This window comes from Meriones unguiculatus, chromosome 3 (genome assembly GCF_030254825.1).
Source record: "Meriones unguiculatus strain TT.TT164.6M chromosome 3, Bangor_MerUng_6.1, whole genome shotgun sequence".
Classification (NCBI taxonomy): Eukaryota; Metazoa; Chordata; class Mammalia; order Rodentia; family Muridae; genus Meriones; species Meriones unguiculatus.
This window is the reverse complement of record NC_083351.1, coordinates 13,978,132-13,996,824: the sequence shown is the minus strand read 5'-3', so window position 1 is coordinate 13,996,824 and position 18,693 is coordinate 13,978,132. Positions and strand designations below refer to the sequence as shown.

At 43.8% G+C, this 18,693-nt stretch overlaps 1 protein-coding gene across 19 annotated transcripts in view; it reads left to right on the top strand.

Annotated features, from left to right (window-relative positions):
* Positions 1 to 18,693, top strand: part of Eif4g3 (eukaryotic translation initiation factor 4 gamma 3) — a 221,114-nt gene that overhangs the window by 130,141 nt on the left and 72,280 nt on the right. For 13 of the 19 annotated variants that reach the window (XM_060379250.1, XM_060379249.1, XM_060379248.1 and 10 more), the window contains 2 exons: positions 3,436 to 3,544; positions 8,721 to 9,548. In XM_060379250.1, coding sequence (XP_060235233.1) covers positions 3,436 to 3,544; positions 8,721 to 9,548 — 937 coding nt within the window. The remainder of the gene's footprint in view (positions 1 to 3,435; positions 3,545 to 8,720; positions 9,549 to 18,693) is intronic. The other 6 variants (XM_060379241.1, XM_060379238.1, XM_060379234.1 and 3 more) reach the window with 3 other exon arrangements.

Here is an 18,693-nt window from a genome sequence, read left to right as displayed (position 1 = left end):
GAGGAGTGAATTCCTCCTGTATTTGGTCCCAGGGCTTCTATTCTTTGCTCTTGAGCCAAGAAGCTTAGTTGTGAACTCACAAACCCTTATTAAGAGTGATCATCTTAGCCATTTCCTATGTGTTCTTGGAAGCTTATCTTCTGCCCTCATTTCAATTTCCCTTTCACGGTGTGTGTGTGCGCACACACATGCGCACACGCGTGTATTCCTATCTGTGAGAATCTGGATCTTAACAAGGTTTAGCAGGATAGAACTTAGCACTGGCACAAACTATAAACTTGTGAAGCAATGTGAAGAGACTTTTGACTTCGCCCTGATCTTTAACTGTGGCTTTCTAGCAGCATTATTCATATTTTCATTCCAGCCACTCTTTTAGGACAGTTTTTCATTCCCACCGGTCAGGAATGTGACTAAAGTAAGTAATTTGGGGACCCTGTGAATGTGTACATGTATCCCTGTTGCTGCTTAGTTTCTTACGTGGGTCCAGGCGCTCATGTTTGCGTCTCCATTTTTAGTGTATGTCCTGATTTTTATGACTTGCTGGGTGAACCAGACCATGATTATTTGCTGTTTGGGAAGATAGGGGACTTGTCTGTTGGCCTCATGGTGCTTGAAGTGAGATTCTGCCAGAACAAGACTAATAATGAGTATCTGCTATGTTAACATTATCATTTTCTTGGTATTGTTAGGTAAAATGTTCAAGTGCAGTACAAACCCTTTAGTCCTTCTTCATTCCACAGCTGAACAGCAGCAGCATTGCCTCAGTGCTTATGGCTTTCCAACTTTCCCAGTAGGTGGTTGGGTCTTGAATTCCTACCCACTCAAGATGTGGCCTCAGTTGTGTGGCTCCTATCTGTGTATGTGTGTGCATGTCAGAATGCGTGCGTGCATGTCAGAATGCGTGTGTGCATGGTATTTGTCAGTGTGAATACTGTACGTTTGTGCAAGTGACCGCTATGTGAGTATGTGTAAGGTCTGAGACAGTGTTGGGATCTTCTTATGACCAGTATCCATCTTTTTTCTTTTTAATAATTTTTTCATATATTTTGATCATATTCTTTCCCATCCCCAATCCTCGTCATCTTCTCACCTCCCTATCCTCCCATCTTCATTCTCCCCCCCATACATAACACACACACACCAATAAGACAAAAGTTTTTTAAATGAAAAGCTCCCCTGTTTCCCCCTTCCCCTAAAATGGCTTCTGTTTGTGTTGGCCAACTAGTGTAGAACATCGTTTTCCAAAGATCCCTGAGCTCTGAGGGGAGGGGTTTGATGAAGACATGCCATTTAGAGTTGAGTGGGAAGTCTCTTGCTCTTCATTCTGTCCAGTTGTGGGTCTCTGTACCCCCTCCCATCTACTGCAAGAGGAAACTGCTCTGATGAGGGCTAAGTGAAGCACCGTCTATGGGTATGGCAGTATGCTATGCATTGTTTTATTGCTTTTCTTAGCAGAATAATAGTTGATACTCTCGTAGGGCCTACGGGCTTGGGAGTAGAGGGCTCGCCCAGCATGCTGAAACCCAGAATCAGTTCCCAGAAATGGCTCAGCCAGAGAGAGAGGCTGAGACATGTGGACTACTTGAGTTCAGGTCTTCCAAGTCAGCCTGGGCATTATAGCAAGAGCCTGTGTCATACAAGTAAACAGTAGTTATTTCTTTCATATTGTTTTAAGGCATTTTAGATGGGAAATCCTTGGCTTGTAGAGATTTATGGCTTTAAGTAGCTATTTGCTGTCCTAAGCAGCTTATGAGACTTGTTAACCTGGGTTTTATTTCCTGACCTGGGCAGTTGAAGTCATAGGTGGTGTTTTTTTTTTTGTTGTTGTTGTTGTTGTTTTGTTTTTGTTTTTTTTTTTTAAATTTCACGTAATCCACACAGCGTACAAAGTTTTTTTACTTTGTGTAATTAGCTGCTCAGTAAAACAGAAAGCAGCTTCGACTCTTCCTTTTCCTCTTTATCTGTCTCCAGCCCATAGAATTGAACAGAATCAGTTTTGGCCATGTGTCCTTCCTCATTTCTTATTTAACATATGTTACCCCTGAAAATAAGAATTAAGGACAATTGTGGCAGTTGCCATTCGTTTCTCTGTGGTTCAAAATAAAAAGTGACTTCATCTTTCACTATAATCTTAGTAGCCATCACTGGGAAATAATTGTGCATCGTGAGCACTTTCCTGGTCTAATATCTGTGCACAATTGTGGCATTCTCTCCTTGTTCATGATATTTTACCCTCTGCACATACAGCTGTGTATAAATTACATCTTATGCGCTCTAGAAAGCATGGTTATTTGTTCTCATTATAAATGATCTTTTCCATTTATAGTTCTTTTTTTTTTTTTTTTTTTTCTCCAAGACAGGATTTCTTTGTGTAGTCATGGAAGTAACTCTGTAGACCAGGCTTGCTTCTAACTCAGAGGTCTCCCTAGTGCTGGGATTAAAGGCATGCACCACCATGCCCAGCTAGTTCTACTTTAAGAAATTTAAGACACTGAGCTGAAGATATTTTTTGCTAGCCCTCATCTTTAAGTGGCGCTGTTGACCTGAACACACCCATGCCAGTCATCCTGCGCTGCTCCCCACACCCTGCATAGCATAGATCAGGGCTTCTGTGACAATCTCTGTGAGCTATCAAAAACAGGCCACTCTGTGGCTTTTGTGTGACCCTCAGGTCCAGATGCACACCTGCCTAGAACAGGACACAGTTTGTGTAATGCTGTTCCCTCTAAGTTGCACAGTGACTGCAGTCACCTCAGCCTGCTTGCTCCAATTTTAGCAGGCATTTTTTAGTCCAAGAGAATGGCCAACTGTAAAAAGAGAGTTTTTCCTGTCCTGAAAAGCCAGAGATTTTACCAGCCTTTCAGATTGAAAGCTTCCACCAAGCTGGCTCCATTGTGAAGGTGGAAGTGCCTTTAGCTACCTTGCACATTGCTTTTCCATCTGAGATCCTAATGGCAGGGATGGTAATGCTGACCTTTCCGCATTGTTGTTCAACTCGGTTACTGGGCTTTAAACTCTTCGTATGTTCGGTTTGCTCTGCTTTGGGCAGACGAAGGGCTTTGCTCAGTATTTTACAAGAGGAGCTGACCAAAACTTTTAGCCAGTCTGGGAGGACGCTATGTCCTGTGCCCCGCTGCGGCAGCCATTACTGCTGCAAGTCAGCTTGTGCTTGGAAGGAACACTGGAGCGGATGTGAGGGTGCCTGTGCTGTGTTCTCTTGCTGTGGTTGATAGTAATCATCTCTTCTCCCCGCTCCCCTGCTGCCTCTGCCCTCCTTTCCCCTGTTTTTATTCAGTTGCCCTGTGTATACCCCACCCTGCTTCTCTTTTACTTTTGTGACCTGCCTCTCTGCCTCCCCTCTTTGCTTGGGTTCCATGTTGCTGGTTGTTATGTTCACGCGCTCATTATCACCCTTTTTTGTACTTCAAATCCCAGCAGCTGCCCAGCCAGGTCCCTGAGCACAGCCCTGTGGTTTACGGGACTGTGGAGAGCACTCATCTTGCTGCCAGCACCCCTGTCACTGCAGCTAGCGACCAGAAGCAAGGTTTGTGTCCGACTGTTTCCTCCCTCCTTAGTCTCTTATTAATTACGTTGCTCTCAGTGTTCTGTCAGACACCTGCTGTGTAGCAAATGTACGGCGGACAGTGTACTTCTGGAAACTAGGGGAAAGGTCTTATATTTCAGCCGCCTTACCGTTGATCTCTGTAAGTAACCACTTAGCTGCCTTAAACTGCTGAGGTTGCTTGCCTTTAAAAAAAAAAAAAAAAAAAAAAACAATTTGCATGGGGGACATTGATTAAACATTGTATATATTTCTTTACAAAACAGCATGGGTTAATATTTCCACCATTCCTTGGTAGTAGTGTGGGGCACCAAACCCGGCTAGAGACAAGGAGCAGGAGCTCTGGACTCTGAGCACTGCTCCAGCTGTGCTGTCCTGCTGGAGCCTCTCACCTGGGCTTGCCAGTTTCCTCACTGATGTGCTGAGGCAGGGCTGTTTTGAGGACTACCCCACCAGCTTGTAAATGACAGCCATTATTGCTGGTGCAGGACTCATACTGCTGCTTCCTGCCACTGACCAGGAGCAGGAGCTTCGAGGTGTATTTTGAAAACAAATAAAATACCTTTTGGAGTAGAAACATGAACCCTTGAAAATGAGATCCAGTCTTGGTCTTTCCTGACTAATGGGTTTTAGCTTTACCTTTGCTGAGCTAGGTTCTAGGCCTCAGTGGGGACAGGGGATCTTGAAGCAGTGAGTGTGTTCTCTTCTGCTTTCTTGAGGCCTACATTCATCTCTTCTACTTACAAGCCTGGCAGGACTGCATGTGAAGCAAATCTCTTGTATGGTTTTACTTTCAGTGACAAATAATCTTTTAAATATACTTTTAAAACATCGTTGTTTAAAAGATACTTGAAATGGTCCTCTCCAGGTCGTATTAAAACCCTTTTTTTGTGTCCTTAAAATAACAGTATTTTAACAGATGTTTTCATGATTTGATTTTTATTACTTTTTTTCTTTTTAAAGGGTTTTGTTTCACATAAATTAATTACACTCAAACTTTTGAAAAGTTGACTTTTAAATATATGTGATTTCAGTTTGTTCATTTGTTGGTGGGCTTTTTTTTTTTTAAGATTTTTATTTATTATGTATATAGTGTTTTGCTTATATATACTCCTGCTCACCAGAAGAGGGCATCAGATCTCACCGTAGGTGGTTGTGAGCCACCATGTGGCTGCTGGGAATTGAATTCAGGACCTTTGGTAGAATAGCCAGTGCTCTTAACCTCTGAGCTATGGCCTGGAACTCACTACTTAGTGCATGCTGGCCTGGAACTCCAGCCTCCTGCCTCATCCTTCCAGTGCTTAGATCACCTCCACACCTTGCCAATTTCATCTTTTCTACAAAAAGAAAAGATACTGTGAAATATAAGACCCTCCTCCCCACTGAGGATTGACAATGGCATTAAAACTAAGATAATTTTAACCCAAAAGATAAGAAACAATCCTTTAGGTGGGACACTTCTAAACACTGTATCATCAGCATCAGTCAAAGATGTAGAAGGTTCATGTGTGCTAAATGCTGGACTCAGGTATTGACCTTCCAAAGGGTATTGTGGGTTTGGGGGAAACTGCTTTTCATCTCCAGTGATTAAAGCACTTTAAAAAAAACCAAGAATTTGAAACAGGATCTGATTTTGAAACTTAAGTTGTTTGGGAACTTGCTATGTAACCCAAACTGATCTTGCTAGGAGTGTAGCTGTGTGTGCTGCCATGCCTGGCAAGACTGCATGTGAAGCAAATCTCATGTATGATTTTACTTTCAGTGACAAATAATCTTAGTAGATTTGCCTTCAATTTTAGTACACTTTTGTATGAATGTGATCGATCTGGCCATGTTAAAACATGTCTGTGCACATCTGTTAAACACATCTTCCTTGTATACACAACTATGCTCAGTTCTTAAACATCTGAACATCCTAGATAATAACAGATCAGACTGGCCTAGAAACACCATTATTTGAAGTTGTTTTAGGAAAATTGATGCTCAAATTTTAAAAATATGGAATACTTCTATTTTGACACTTTTAGGTCTATCTGTATTTTCAAGAAGGAAAAATGGAGAATTCTAGGATCCCCTCAGGATTTTTCTTTTGCTTAAAAGAGATTTGAATTAATAATAATATTTAAAAAACCCACAACTCTTCAGCCTGATATGATAAGACGTGGCTGGGTTGGCAAGTGTTGCAGATTGCCCTGAAAGTACTGGCTTTTGATTACATTTTATAGGAGTGGTGGGCAGCTCCTGTGACTGCTGTAATCTTCATTTTGAGTATTCACTCCAGGAGTCTCTTAGATTGTCAATATGTGAAGTAATTTTCAGACTAGCTGGGAGTTTGTTTGGTTTTTGTTTTTTATCTTGAAGCACGGTCTCATGAAGCCCAGGTTTTCTGCCATATCGCCCACGTTCTTAAATTAGAGGCGTATACACCTTGTGTAACTCAGTGTGGTACTGAGGAAGGAATCCTAGCTGTTCATATAGGCAAGCTTCCCAGCCACTGAGCTACACACCAGCCTCTGAGGAGTTCTTTGAACCATAAACTACTAGTATTTGCAATTCAAATACTACTAGAAAGTGCTTGCTACAGTTCAGGGTTTTCATTTTGTCCTATTTTGATGATACTTTTTCTTTATGCTTGCTTTTCAGACTATAAATTCCTTTTAGGTTAAAGAAGTATGGAGGAATGCACTTGTAAGCTGGGTGTGGTGACACACATTTGGGCAGAGTCAGGCAGATCTGTGACTTGAGGCCGGCCTAATCTACATATGTAGTTCTAGGCCTGGGTCTGCCTAGGGATCCAAGCTGTTATTGTTGTCCCTGACAGCAGTCTGTGTGCTATGCCCTGTGGGTTCGTTTTCTGTCTTCTGAATGGATCTGTTGCTGCTGAGGTTTATACTGGGAAACAGAATGTCCCTCCTGCTTCTGTTTTTTGTAAGCCTTCTCACCTTTGATTGGCAAAATGTGAGTTTGGGAATCACCCTTGAGCCTCGTGCTACTTAGACAGCTTCTGGACCAGGACTCATCTCCAAGTCTCCGCTTCCTCTTGTAAAACAGGGGCACAGCAGTCTCTAGCCTGGTGGTGCTCGTGAGAAATGAAGGGAACAGTGTAGGCAGGCTATTAGCCCAGTTTCTGCTAGATACTGAATAAGCGTCAGCTGCCATTATTAATGAGGCTTCTCAGAATTTCTTCACAAGAGCACACAGATGCACCATTTCCCATCTGGGTAGTATTTTATAGAGATAATACAATAGCTCATATTTGTTTCTAAAGAGAACAGCTATTAAGTGCTTTAGGATATTCACTTGTTATTTATCTCTGAGAGCACAGATAGCTAAGGCACTTTCTGCTTCCCAAGGGAGACGCTTCATTTGGTGCATCATTTTGAAACTAAGGTATATGGAGCTGGTAGAGACGGGCATGGCACTCTACAGCACATCTTACAGTCAGTCAGTCAGTCCGTCAGTCAGTCCTAGTGTCCTTTGGAAAAGTTTGCTCTGCATTCAGAAATGACCTTCTGTTGTAACTTTATACCTTAAGCCCTGGGGTCCTGCTCACATTCAGGACAGGACTGCCCCTCAGGTGAAGAGTGCATGCTATTCTTGGCCTCTGCCTAATGAATGACCATGGCACCTTCGCTTTGGTCATGAAACATGTAGACACAAGCACCCACTAGTTGATCATACATGAGGATCAGAGGAGACAATTTCATCCTTATAATTATGATACATTCATTGTAGAAAATGGATCAGCAAAATGAAAAAAAAATATCTAACACTCGGAGATGTTGAAGTAAATAAACCCTCTAGGAAATGTCCTAGGAGGAACTTCTGAAGTTACCAAGTGGCACCATGTGCTTGCTCTCTGTGGCCTGTGTAGCAGCACTACAAGATGGGAGTTACTCAGAGCTATGTAACAAATGGATACGATCGACAGAGAGCACACACATATATAATGAACACACATTTATTTTTTTCCTTTCTGTCCTGACAATTTAATCTGAGAAATTTGGCAGTGAGCACTTAATGCTCTTACTTTATGATGCAGAGAAGGGGCAGTCTTGTAGATGCCTCAGCCACTGTGCCCATCACTTTCGGTGAATTCTGAAGCTGTCAAGAACTCACTTTAGTGTGGTGTGCTCCCTTTTGCACTAGGTAACAATGTTCTTCTTCAGAGAGTTCAGGGCAGTGGCTGCAGCTGGCACTGAGAGGAGAGTCTCTCAGCCTGGGCTGTCCTAGAAGAGAGCTGGACATTGAAGGAAGCCCAAGTTAGGGCCATCAGGGAGCTCCCCTCTCACAGTGATTCTCAAATCCAATAATTATATTGTTAGAACTCCTTTTTGTCTTACTCATGGTTCCTATATAGTTAATCATTTCCTGCTTTCTTCCTCTTATTTTCTCTGTACACAGATTATGCTTTTCTATGTACTTAAATACACAATATATAGCACACATACACATAATATTAAAATGTCTCCAGAGAGATAAGTCCAGTGATTGGTTTATTTGACCCTTAACTTTGGTTCCCTTTGAGGAACTGCTTTAATTTTGAAGAACCAGATGATTCTGTTTCTACAGTGTTGCTGTTTTTGTTTAGAACCTTTCCTGAGAAATGAAATTTTTAAACTGCCTTTGGTCAGGTGCTTGATGTCATTGGTCATTAAAACAGTTTATAACAATTTAGTTCCTGACTATTTGTCTTTGTACTGTTCTGCCTGGACAGAGGTGTGCCCTTGTAGAAGCATAGTCCCAGGGAACAAGGCAGAGACGAGGCAGAGGCTGTAATAGTAGTTGAGCTGATCTAGATGTGTTGGCCTGTAATCCCAGCATTTTGTAGACTGAGGCAAGAGGACCATGAGCCCAGGGTACACAGGAAAATCCATGGGAAAGATCTGTGAGGTTTCCTCTTATAGTCGTGATATCATCCTTTGGTGAACTGATTCCGTCTCTTAATCTTAAATAAGTATCACATGTCCTGGAGACCAAGGATCAGTAAGTGTGACAAGAGAACAAACAGAATAGTGTTTTTGGAGTCCAATATTTTTGATCCCTTCTCTGGCTGCCCATGAGTGTGAATAAGTGATGAAAAAGCTTAGACTAAGGCAGTACTGTATATTCTGTGCTTCAAAATTGTTCTTAAAATTGTTTATTTCTTTTCTCCCAGAAGAAAAGCCAAAACCAGATCCAGTGTTCCAGTCTCCTTCCACAGTCCTTAGGCTCGTGCTTACCGGGGAGAAGAAAGAGCAAGCAGGCCAGATGCCTGAGACTACTGCAGGGGAGCCCACAGCAGAGCTTCCTCGAACTTCAGCTTCCAACACCCTTCCTCCACTCGCCAGGAGTTCAGTTCAGTCCCCCACTTCTGCAGCCCTTAGCAGCCAGCCACTGTTCCCTGCTGTCGTGGAGGACAAGTGTGAACTTTCTTCCTCAAAAGAAGATGCACTTCCTGTACCCAGTCCCACATCTTGCACAGCAGTGTCAGAGCCTTCACTAACAGATGACAACGATATATGCAAGAAACCCTGTAGTGTAGCACCTCATGATATTCAGCTAATTTCTAGTACTAACCTAATTAATGAAATGAATGGAGTTGGTGAAAAATTACCAGCCAAGGAGAGCATTGTGGACATGGTGAGACAGGAAGTGCTGCCATTGACTCTCGAATTGGAGATTCTGGAGCATCCCCAGGAAGAAATGAACACTGAGTGTACCCCAACTCCCATCCCCCCTTCCATGCTGCCTTCCTTTTCCCCAGCTCCTCCAACTCCCCCAGCTTCTCCTCCTTGCGCCCCTGTTATCATTTCTGCCACCACTGCGCGTTCTCCTGTCGCTGCCACTGCTGCCCCGCGGGTTGCCGAAGAGGGAGAAAGCATAAGAACTTGCCTTAGCGAATATGCAAAGGAGACTCAGAACAAAACAGAGGCCGAAGCAGATGGGCAAACAGAAGAGACTGTGGATTCTCAGGCCTTAAATTCAAGAAAGAGCCCTGCCCCAGGTAAGCTGCTCCACCCTTAATGAGTTTATGTGTGCCCACCATGAAGAAGAGGCCGTGAAGGAGTTATTTTTTAATTGGCTACTTTCCTTGACTTCCAGAAACATGGAATGTGATTTCTTGAGTGGTGTGCTTGTTTTTTAGTACAGCCTGCAGAAGAGTTACTGCATTGTCTAAAATGCATGAGAATCCCCAGTACACTAAATGCCTCCCGGGTGGTGTGTGTCTCTGCATGCTGAGGGGGTTTGTTTTTGTTTTCTTTGTTTGTAAACTCATATCCTCAGTGGGTTTTTGTTGTTGTTGTTGTTGTTGCTGCTGCTGCTGCTGCTGCTTCAAAGCTGGAAAGGAAACCAGCAAAGTCTGTAGCTCCCAACCCTGTCTTCTCAGAATTTCAAAGCAGCCAATTTATCCACAACTGAAATCTCTCGATGGGAGCTAGAGACTCACAGCGTACAACTACTGCTGTAGAACAGAGCACCCTCCTGATGAGATGCTTTAATCTCTCACTTTTTCTTTTAAAAGTTCCGCTTTAGGCTAGCACTGATGGTGTGCACCCAAACTCCTAGCACTCAGGAGATGGAGGCGGGAGGGGCCCGTCACCTCAAATTTGAAGCTGTCCTTTCTACAAAGTGATAGCCAGGCTATCAGGGCTATGTAGAGACAGACCCCTGTCTCAAGTAGACTGAAAAGAAAAAAAAAAAGTTTTATTTTTCCTTTTAAGTTTTTATATAGTTGTTTTAATCCTGAAATTTTTATGCTTTTCCTCAACTCAAATTGTTTTTTAATAGTATCACCTAGAATCTGATAATTAGATTTTTTATCAATTAAAAAAATTAACATTACTTAATGTATATGAGTGTTTGCCTACATGTACGTATGTGTACCACATACATACCTGTGGCGAGCAGCTGGTGTCAGAGCCCCTGGAGCCCGAGTTACAGGTGGCTGTGAGCTTCCATGTAGGTGCTAGGAAATGAGCCCCAGGTCGTTTTTAAGAGCAGCCAGTGTTCTTAACTTCTGAGTCATCTCTCCAGCAGGAAATTTTATCAAATTTTCATTCAAAGTTTCGACAGTTTTAACACCAAACTTTACCTGGAGCCTACGGTCTGGTTATGCGGGATATCTGCAGCCCAGGATATGTAAATGCAGACTTTTGTTTGAGCTGCCACAGCCACTCTGCAGCCTTGTCCTGTGCTGTGTGTGCTGTGTTCTACTTGTGGAACTTGGGTTCATGTGGACAGATTGAGTGCTCCCTGTACTTGACAGGCACTGCCTTGTTATCAACAAATTCCCCATGCTACAAAAGCCAGGAGCCGCGTGGTTTTTCCTGATAGATTAATAGATAAATTTTAAAACATTAAAAACAAACAAAAACGGTCATGTCACTCAGAACGGGTTTGTCCTTTCTTCTGGAAAGCCCTTTCTTGCACTGTTCCAGGTGCAGGTCCTGAGCGCATCAGGAGGCTGCAGTTCTGCATGCTTGCTTGAAGAATGACTCAGCCTGAATAAATTGAGAGTAGTGTGTGTCTTTATAGACTCAGACAAGCATCAGAGACTGGGCAGATATTTTATGCTTTAACCAGCTCACTAGACTCTTCACTATGCTGGTTTCTGGCTTTTTGAGGACAGTGTCTCGGAACAAAGGCCAAACTGCCCTCACACTCCTTACTTAGCTGAGGATGACTTTAAGCTCCTGATCCTCCTGCCTCAACCTCCCAAGCACTAAGAATTACAGGTGTGCACTTGTATAGTTGGTGGCGAAAGTAGTAGGTTTCCAACCTAAGAAAAAGCATTCTCTGTTTCCACCCAGAAGTGGAATGAATGGGTTCACTAGCAGTGCGCGTGATTTATACCATTAACTTGAACTTGTCTCTTTTAAAACAAAAGTGACTTTTATGAAACCATTGTTCGAAGTTTTGTTTCAGGGAGGTTTCTTTTTATCCTTACTTAACATTTAACCTTCTCTCATTGTGTGGTTTCTCTCCTTTTTATAAACTTGTAAGCTTATTTTCAGGTAAAAATTTCTGGTTATAGATTGAAGGTAAGTCCATCTGATAAGTTGTTGATTTTACCTGTCACGTGTCCCAGGGAACAAAGTATGTCCCTAATCTACACTTAGACTCTGAATTTTGGGGCCTTCTCTGAGCCGAAGAGGGAGCCTGCTTTCTCTGCGTTTGTTCTGTCTGCTGCAGGAGCTGCTCTTTGACTGAGGGTGTGGGTCATTTTAGAGTCTGGGTTTTTATGGTATAATAGTATAAACTGGTCATAGAGACACCATTTCCAACGTCACTAAGAAGGTGGCTGCAGTGGCATCACCTGTGATCAGTTTCCAGGAACTTAATGCTCAGCAGGGAGGCACTGGGCTTCCAGGTTCTGGACTGTAGAGTGGAAGGCCTTTTTTCTTCTATGTGGACGTAAGGGTGTATGTTGTAAAGACAATCAGTTGCTGTTTGTACCCTTTTGTTTTTTGGTTTGCACCTACATACAAGGAGAATATTGTAATGCAAGATGAGCAGTTCAGTAACAGTATTTCCTTAATTTCAGCTGTGAGAAAACAACGCACTCAGAGAAGTAAAAGTCAGTTTGACTAGTAAGGGTGAGCTGCTGCCCTAGGGATTTCTTATCTGTTGTTACCTCTGCTTGTCTCCTCAGAGAGGATTAACATGTCGCTGGAAGACGTCACTGCTGGGTCCAAGACACGGACCCAGTCTCTGCATCTCTGCACACCTTCCCTCGTGTTCTTCTAGAGTCCTGTGTCCCAATGCCTTCGGCACAGGGATTTACAGTCCCAACCCTGTATACTGTCCACACCATGCAGTGTTTAAAGCAATGTCTCTGAGCTCCCTCTTCCAGACGTGGGCTGAGCAGTTTTTAGAAGGTGTCTGTGCCGTTGCTGACAGCGAGGTGGTGGGCACTGGCTCAGAAGTAGCAGTGCTGCAGGGAAGGGCCTCACCTTCCCCTTGGGTCTTTGTGAGGTGCATCTCCTCACTGTTCATGGCCATTCACGTGGGAGCTACAGAAACACTGGAGAGTCAGGGACGTGCTGGGTGACTAGGCAGATTTTGTGTTCAGAATAACCTCTCTTTGCTCCAGATGCGTCGCTAGCACACCTTCTTCCGAGGCCTATAGAATTGTCCTGTCTTCAGCAGTGCCCTACTTACCGCTTTACCTTGCTTCTGCCTCGAGTACTGTTTCTAAGGTCTTGAAAACTCGTGTTCCCTACCTAGTGCAAGAAAATGCAAAGTCATTTCCTTCAATGTGCATCTTTTATTTTCTTAATCAGTGATGAAACTTATTCTTGGTCATGAATAGGAATTGTGAGAGAAAATTCAGTGTCACTTCATGTACCGCTGATGTAGATGGTACAAGTTTGTAATCCCAGCAGTCAGCAGGCTCCAGGTCAGAGTCCAGCTTGGATTACATAGCTAGTTCTAGGTCAACCGGTGCCACATAGCAAGATCCTGCCTCAAAGAAAACGAAAAAAAAAAACAAGATCTGATGCCGAGGGGTAGTCTCAGAGACCATACATCTTCTTACAGGAATGTGGTGGTGGTGATGAGGGGCTAATGCCCCAAACTATATTGTGGAAATCATTGTATAGCCCAGGCTGGCCTCTAACACATACAAATCATCCTGCCTAGAATTTCACGCCTTTTAATGGAATTTTTTCAATCATTGCTGTGGCAGCTGTCAGCTGTCTTGGCTGTGTAATAGTATGTGTTGTTTTTAACAAAATCTGAAATGGTTGATTTTACCAGTAAAGACTCAGACACTGGGGTGAAAGCCTGCTAGCTCAGAGAGGCAGAGAAAGCACCCAGCTGACCTAGCTTTTCAGTTGACATCCCAATAGGAAAAGAAAACCTCCTCCTCACCAATTCACAAAACCCTTGCAGTGAATGTCTTTCCCTTTTACGTTTTGTGTGCCTGTCTATTCTTTGTTATGTTTTCTACCCCGTCAACTGGTTTCTTGCTTCACCTCTTGACCTCTGGTTGACTTTATTTAATCCTGTTTAAGCAGAAAGCTCTTGGAGTAAAGGTGTGTGCTAAGGCTGAGCCACACCACAACTAGAAGCAGGCTTTTCTATCAAACTGCACCATCTTGACACGCGCAGTGTGATCGGATACCCTGCAACAGGAAGCATGCAGATGGGCAGATAATGAAGCTACATGTTGTCCAGCAGCCATTCCTTTGTTTCACAGTAATAAACTTTGTGATTTCACTGCAATCCCCAGATCACTGTGTTTTTATAAAGCCTTTTCTCAGGTGTTTCCCTTGCTGTTGAAGCAGTTGTGGCATTTTCCTTTCCTTAGGTAGGTAGGGCCACTGGGTGTAAGATGTAAGATGTGTGGTAAGATGTACACTTTTGACAGTTGTATTACCCTGTCCCTCGCCACCATTAAACTCTGGTTTTGTGACATCCCACTCTTCAGACATCTCAGGTGTCACCTACACAAATGGACCGTGGCTCCAGAAGCCTATTGGTCATTCATGATGACCCCTTCGTGAAGGGTTTCCACTAGCTAAAGCAACTTTGGGGTGTGTTTTATTTCATCTGACAGTTTGTAGTCCATCATCCATGGAAATCAGGGCAGAAACATGGAAGCAGGAACTGATGCAGAGGTCATGGAGGAGAGCTGCCTAATGCTTTCTTCCTCCTAGCTTGCTCAGGGTGTTTTGTCTGTCTGTTTTTCTCCTGTACCCTGTACCGGCCTACCCAGGAGTAATATCACTTCCAGATTCTTGCCCTATCAATCATCAGCCAAGAAAGTCCCCTGAAAAGCCTATGAACTTGCCCATAGGCTAATCTGATGGGGGCATTTTCTCAGTTAAGGTTCCCTCTTCCCAAAAGACTCTAGCCAGCACGTAAGTTAGACCTGCGGTTTCATGTGTGTGTTGTGTGATTAAATGCAACGTTTCATGTGATTACACCCAAGCATTACAGTACTGAGATCAACAGTACTGTTGGGGCTTCAACCTTCCTCATTTCTGTGCTGGAAGTTTCATTATCCAGAACATTGTTCCTCTCTGTGTGTGTGTGCTTTGAACTCTCAGAGATGCACCTGCCTCTGCCTCCCCAGTGCTGGGATTAAAGCCGTGAGCCACCAGGACCAGGACTGATATTCTGGCCCAAAGAAGTGAACTTCTTTTAGGAAGTCCCCATGGCGTTGTGACTTTGCTGAAAGGTTTTAGTATACACTATTGCCATTTTAACCTCTCGGTAAACATAGTAAGCTGACATACAGGGTGTGCTGTGAATTGTTCATTCAGACTTGGAAGGATAAACCTGTAGGTGAACCTTGAAAACACGACAAGTGAAAAATGTCACAAAAGACCACTTTTAGAGGAACAAGGTGGAGTGTTAGTCAGGGCTTTGAAAAGCAAACAGTAGAACTCTGAAGTCCTACAGCCCCGGATCCTGCCATTCCAGTACGTGTTGTGCCTGAGCAATTCTTCTCGCCCCACATGAGCCTGAGAGCCTTCTTTATTGAGGTTGCTGTTGGGTGTTCCACTGAAAGCCAACAATAGGCAGTGACCTCACAAAATGAGGGGCATGGATGGGGCAGGAGGCAGCAGCAGTGGTCTCAAACCCCAGAGAGGTCTGTTTGGAGAGGTGATCGGTGCCCCTTCTAGTGCGCACACAACCCAGTCCTTGTGCACTCTTGCCTTTAGTGAGCCGTCCTTCTACATGTATGCATTTGCTCATCATCCATGCATCCCTCTCAGTGACTAAGAACCTGTGTCCAGACTTCTTCTCTCCCCCTTCCTTTTTCTTCTCTGACTTCTTGACGCATTTTCATATCAAAATCTACCATATCAGATGTTACTTGCTTAGGTGCAATTGCCCACATCTGTAATCCCAGCACTCGGGAAGGCCGTAAGTTTGAGGCCAGCCTAGTCTACAAAGCAAGTCCAAGACAGCCAAAGCTACGCAGAGAAGCCCTGTCTCGAAAAACAAAAGAACAAAAAGTTATTTTTGCAAGTGTCTGTCTATGGTGGTTTGAATAGGAATGGCCTCCATAGACTCATGTGTTTGGCCCTCAGGGACTTACACTAGGAGGAGGTGTGGCCTTGTTGGAGGAAGTGTGTCACTGTGAGAGTGGGCTTTGAGGTATGTTGTGCTCAGGTTCTGCCCAGTGTGGAAAACAGTTCCCTTCTGCTACCTGCAGATCAAGATGTAGAACTTTCAGCTCCTCCAGCACCATGTCTGCCTCCATGCTGCATGCTTCCCACCATGATGATAACGGACTAAACTTCTGAAACTGTAAGCCAGCCCAAATTAAATGCTTTCCTTTATAAGAGTTTCTTTGTAAGGTCGTGGTTTCTTTTCACAGCAACGGAAACCCTAAGACGCCGTCCAAGACTTAGAGAGGCAGTTGTGTCCACAGCTGTACCACCCTGAGCATGTGCCGAGTCTTGTCTGATTTCGTCTCATCTCAGAAACTAAGTAGGGTCGGCCCGGTTAGTACTTGGATGGGAGAGGTAGTTGTTTCCAAAGAGTAATACCTAGGCTCCCAGGCTGAGCTTAACGTGCCGTCATTGTTCTGCAGCCTCTGTACCTACCCGATCATAGTTCCTTCCTTTATGGTTGCCTTGCTATTGTCTTTCCGCCTACACCACATTAACTTGATTGTTCACAAACTTTTCTGCTGTGTTTCCTTGACACCAGATTGTCATGTGTCACTCTGTGAAACTGGTATGGGTATAGTTTAGCACTGCAGCTCATTTTTCTTCACCATTACAAACCTTGGGGTTTTTTATTTTCATCTTTTGTCTCTTACTGTGTACTGGGACTAAAGGCATGTGCCTCCATGCCTTGCTATTTTTTGTTGTTGCTGTTTAGTATTATTCTTACAGAGTTCTTTAAATTTAGACTGGATTTGAACTTGAACTCTTCCTTTAACATTGTCCCAGGTGAAGGAATTACTGTTGTTGCTTGTATGTAGCTCTTATAAAATATTAACTGTTTTAAGCTTATGGTTGCATGGTATTGTTAAGGCTTTGGTTGTGGTGGATAGACTTTAGTTTTTAGCTGTAACTAGGCCCACGGAGATTCCCCTGTCTCTGCCTCCTGAGTGCTAGGATTAAAGGCGTGCACCACCACGCTTGGCTAGATACACTTTTTAAGACAGGATTTCGGGTGCTGGAGAGTTGGCTCAGAGGTTAAGAGCACTGCTTGCTCTTCCAGAGATCCTGAGTTCACTAAGCAACCATGTGGTGGCGCACAACCATCTATAATGAAATCTAGTGCCATGTGTACATGCAGGCAGAACATTGTATATATAATGAAATAAATAAATTAAAAAAAAAAAAAAAGACAGGATTTCATTGCCCATTCTTTTTTTTCTTTTTCTGAGACAGTGTTTCTCTGTATATCCCTGGGGTTTCCTGAAACTCCCAGCTGACCTCAAACTCAGAGATCTTCCTGCCTCTGCCTCCCAAATGCTGGAATTTTTATTTATTTATTTTATGTGCATTGGTGTGAGGGTATCTGTCTGTAACTTGGTGTTGTGAGCTGCCATGTGGGTGCTGGGAATTGAACCCATGTCCTTTGGAAAGAAGACAGTGTTCTTAACCACTGAGTCATCTGTCCAGTCCCAAAGTGCTGGAATTAAAGGGGTATCCCACTTCCCCATCCCCCCAGCCACATTGCCAATTCTTTTTTTGTTTTGTTTTGTTTTCCAGACAGGACTTCTCTGTGTAGCCTTGGCTGTCCTGGATTCGCTTTGTAGACAAGACTGGCCTTGAACCTCCTGCCTCTGCCTTCCTGAGTGCTGGAATTGCAGGCATCACCACCACGCCCGGCTCATCACCCATTCTTAAGGTAGCCTTGAACTCCTTGTGTTATCCACACATGATCCTCCTGCCTTAGCCTCTCCGGTGCTGGTACTAGGCATTTGGCACTATGCTAGTACTTTCCTGTAACAAATCCAGTGTTTTACAAGGGGAAAAATACTTTTTGCTGTTTATCTGGCTCTGCCTTATTGATTCTGCAAGCCCTCACAAAACCCTACCACCACAGGGATAATTACTTAATGAAGATCTCCATCTTAGTTGGTGGCAGAGCCACCCCAGCCTGCTGCTGCTGTGCCTTCATTTTTGGTTCTTTGAGACAGTAGCCCAGGCTGTCCTGGAACTCATTCTGTAGCTCAGGCTGGCTTCCAACTCATACGGTAAGCCTGCCTCTGCCTCCCAAGTGCTGGCATTAAAGCTGTGTGCCACCACCATCTGACTCAGCCTGCTTCTTAAATTACATCTATATGTGACTGACCCCTCAAATCACAAATCCTGTAAAGGAATTTAGACTTTTGTCATCAAGTTTTTAAATTACTAGGGGATTCGTGGGAGTAACAAAGGTGCAAGAGAGGGTAAGAGTGACGGGAATGAAAGGGCGGGAGGACGATGGAAATGCATTGTGTATGTGTATGGATGGCGTGGAAGTACGCATGCTGGTAAAACATTTAAATTCTGGTTATTTTGAATTCATTCAGAGGCAGAGGAAACTAGTACTGTTGGTTGAAGAAACAAATGATGCTGACATTCTCCGCAGGTCTGGTGACAGAGTACACAGCTACTCTGTTGGGTGTTGGGGGCAAACCTGGAGTCCTGTGCAAGCAGTCACGTGCTCTCCTTCTGAGCTCTAAGTTAGAACACTTTTGGTTGCCATTTCTCACCCATAATTTAGGACACAGGAGGAGAAAATCTCAAAACCCCAAGAATCCTTATGGTCTAACTGTGGCCATTAGCAGATCCAGCTGATATCCCTTTGTAGAATATCTGGGATTAAATTGCATAGTAAAATCTGATTTCATTTGTTCCTTGCTTTTCCTTTGCACTTACCAAATTACAGTCCTTTTCCCCTGCGTGGTTTTCTATAGAGACAGGCGTGTGACTCCTGAGCTGGGCAAGATGAAGAGCTGTAGGGCTGGTGGCCTCCCCTGGGGTATGTCGAGCTTGTGAAGGCTTCCTTGAGAAAAGGTCTCAGCACCCTACACTTTGTAGGCCAGGTGTGGACTCAGATGATCAGAGGCACGGTTTCCCATCTGGGTTTCTGGATTTAAGGGACCCATCGCATACAGGGAAGCTAACCATTTCCACTGTAGCCTCTCCTGACCCATACATCTGCATCTTTACTAGATTTATCTTGAA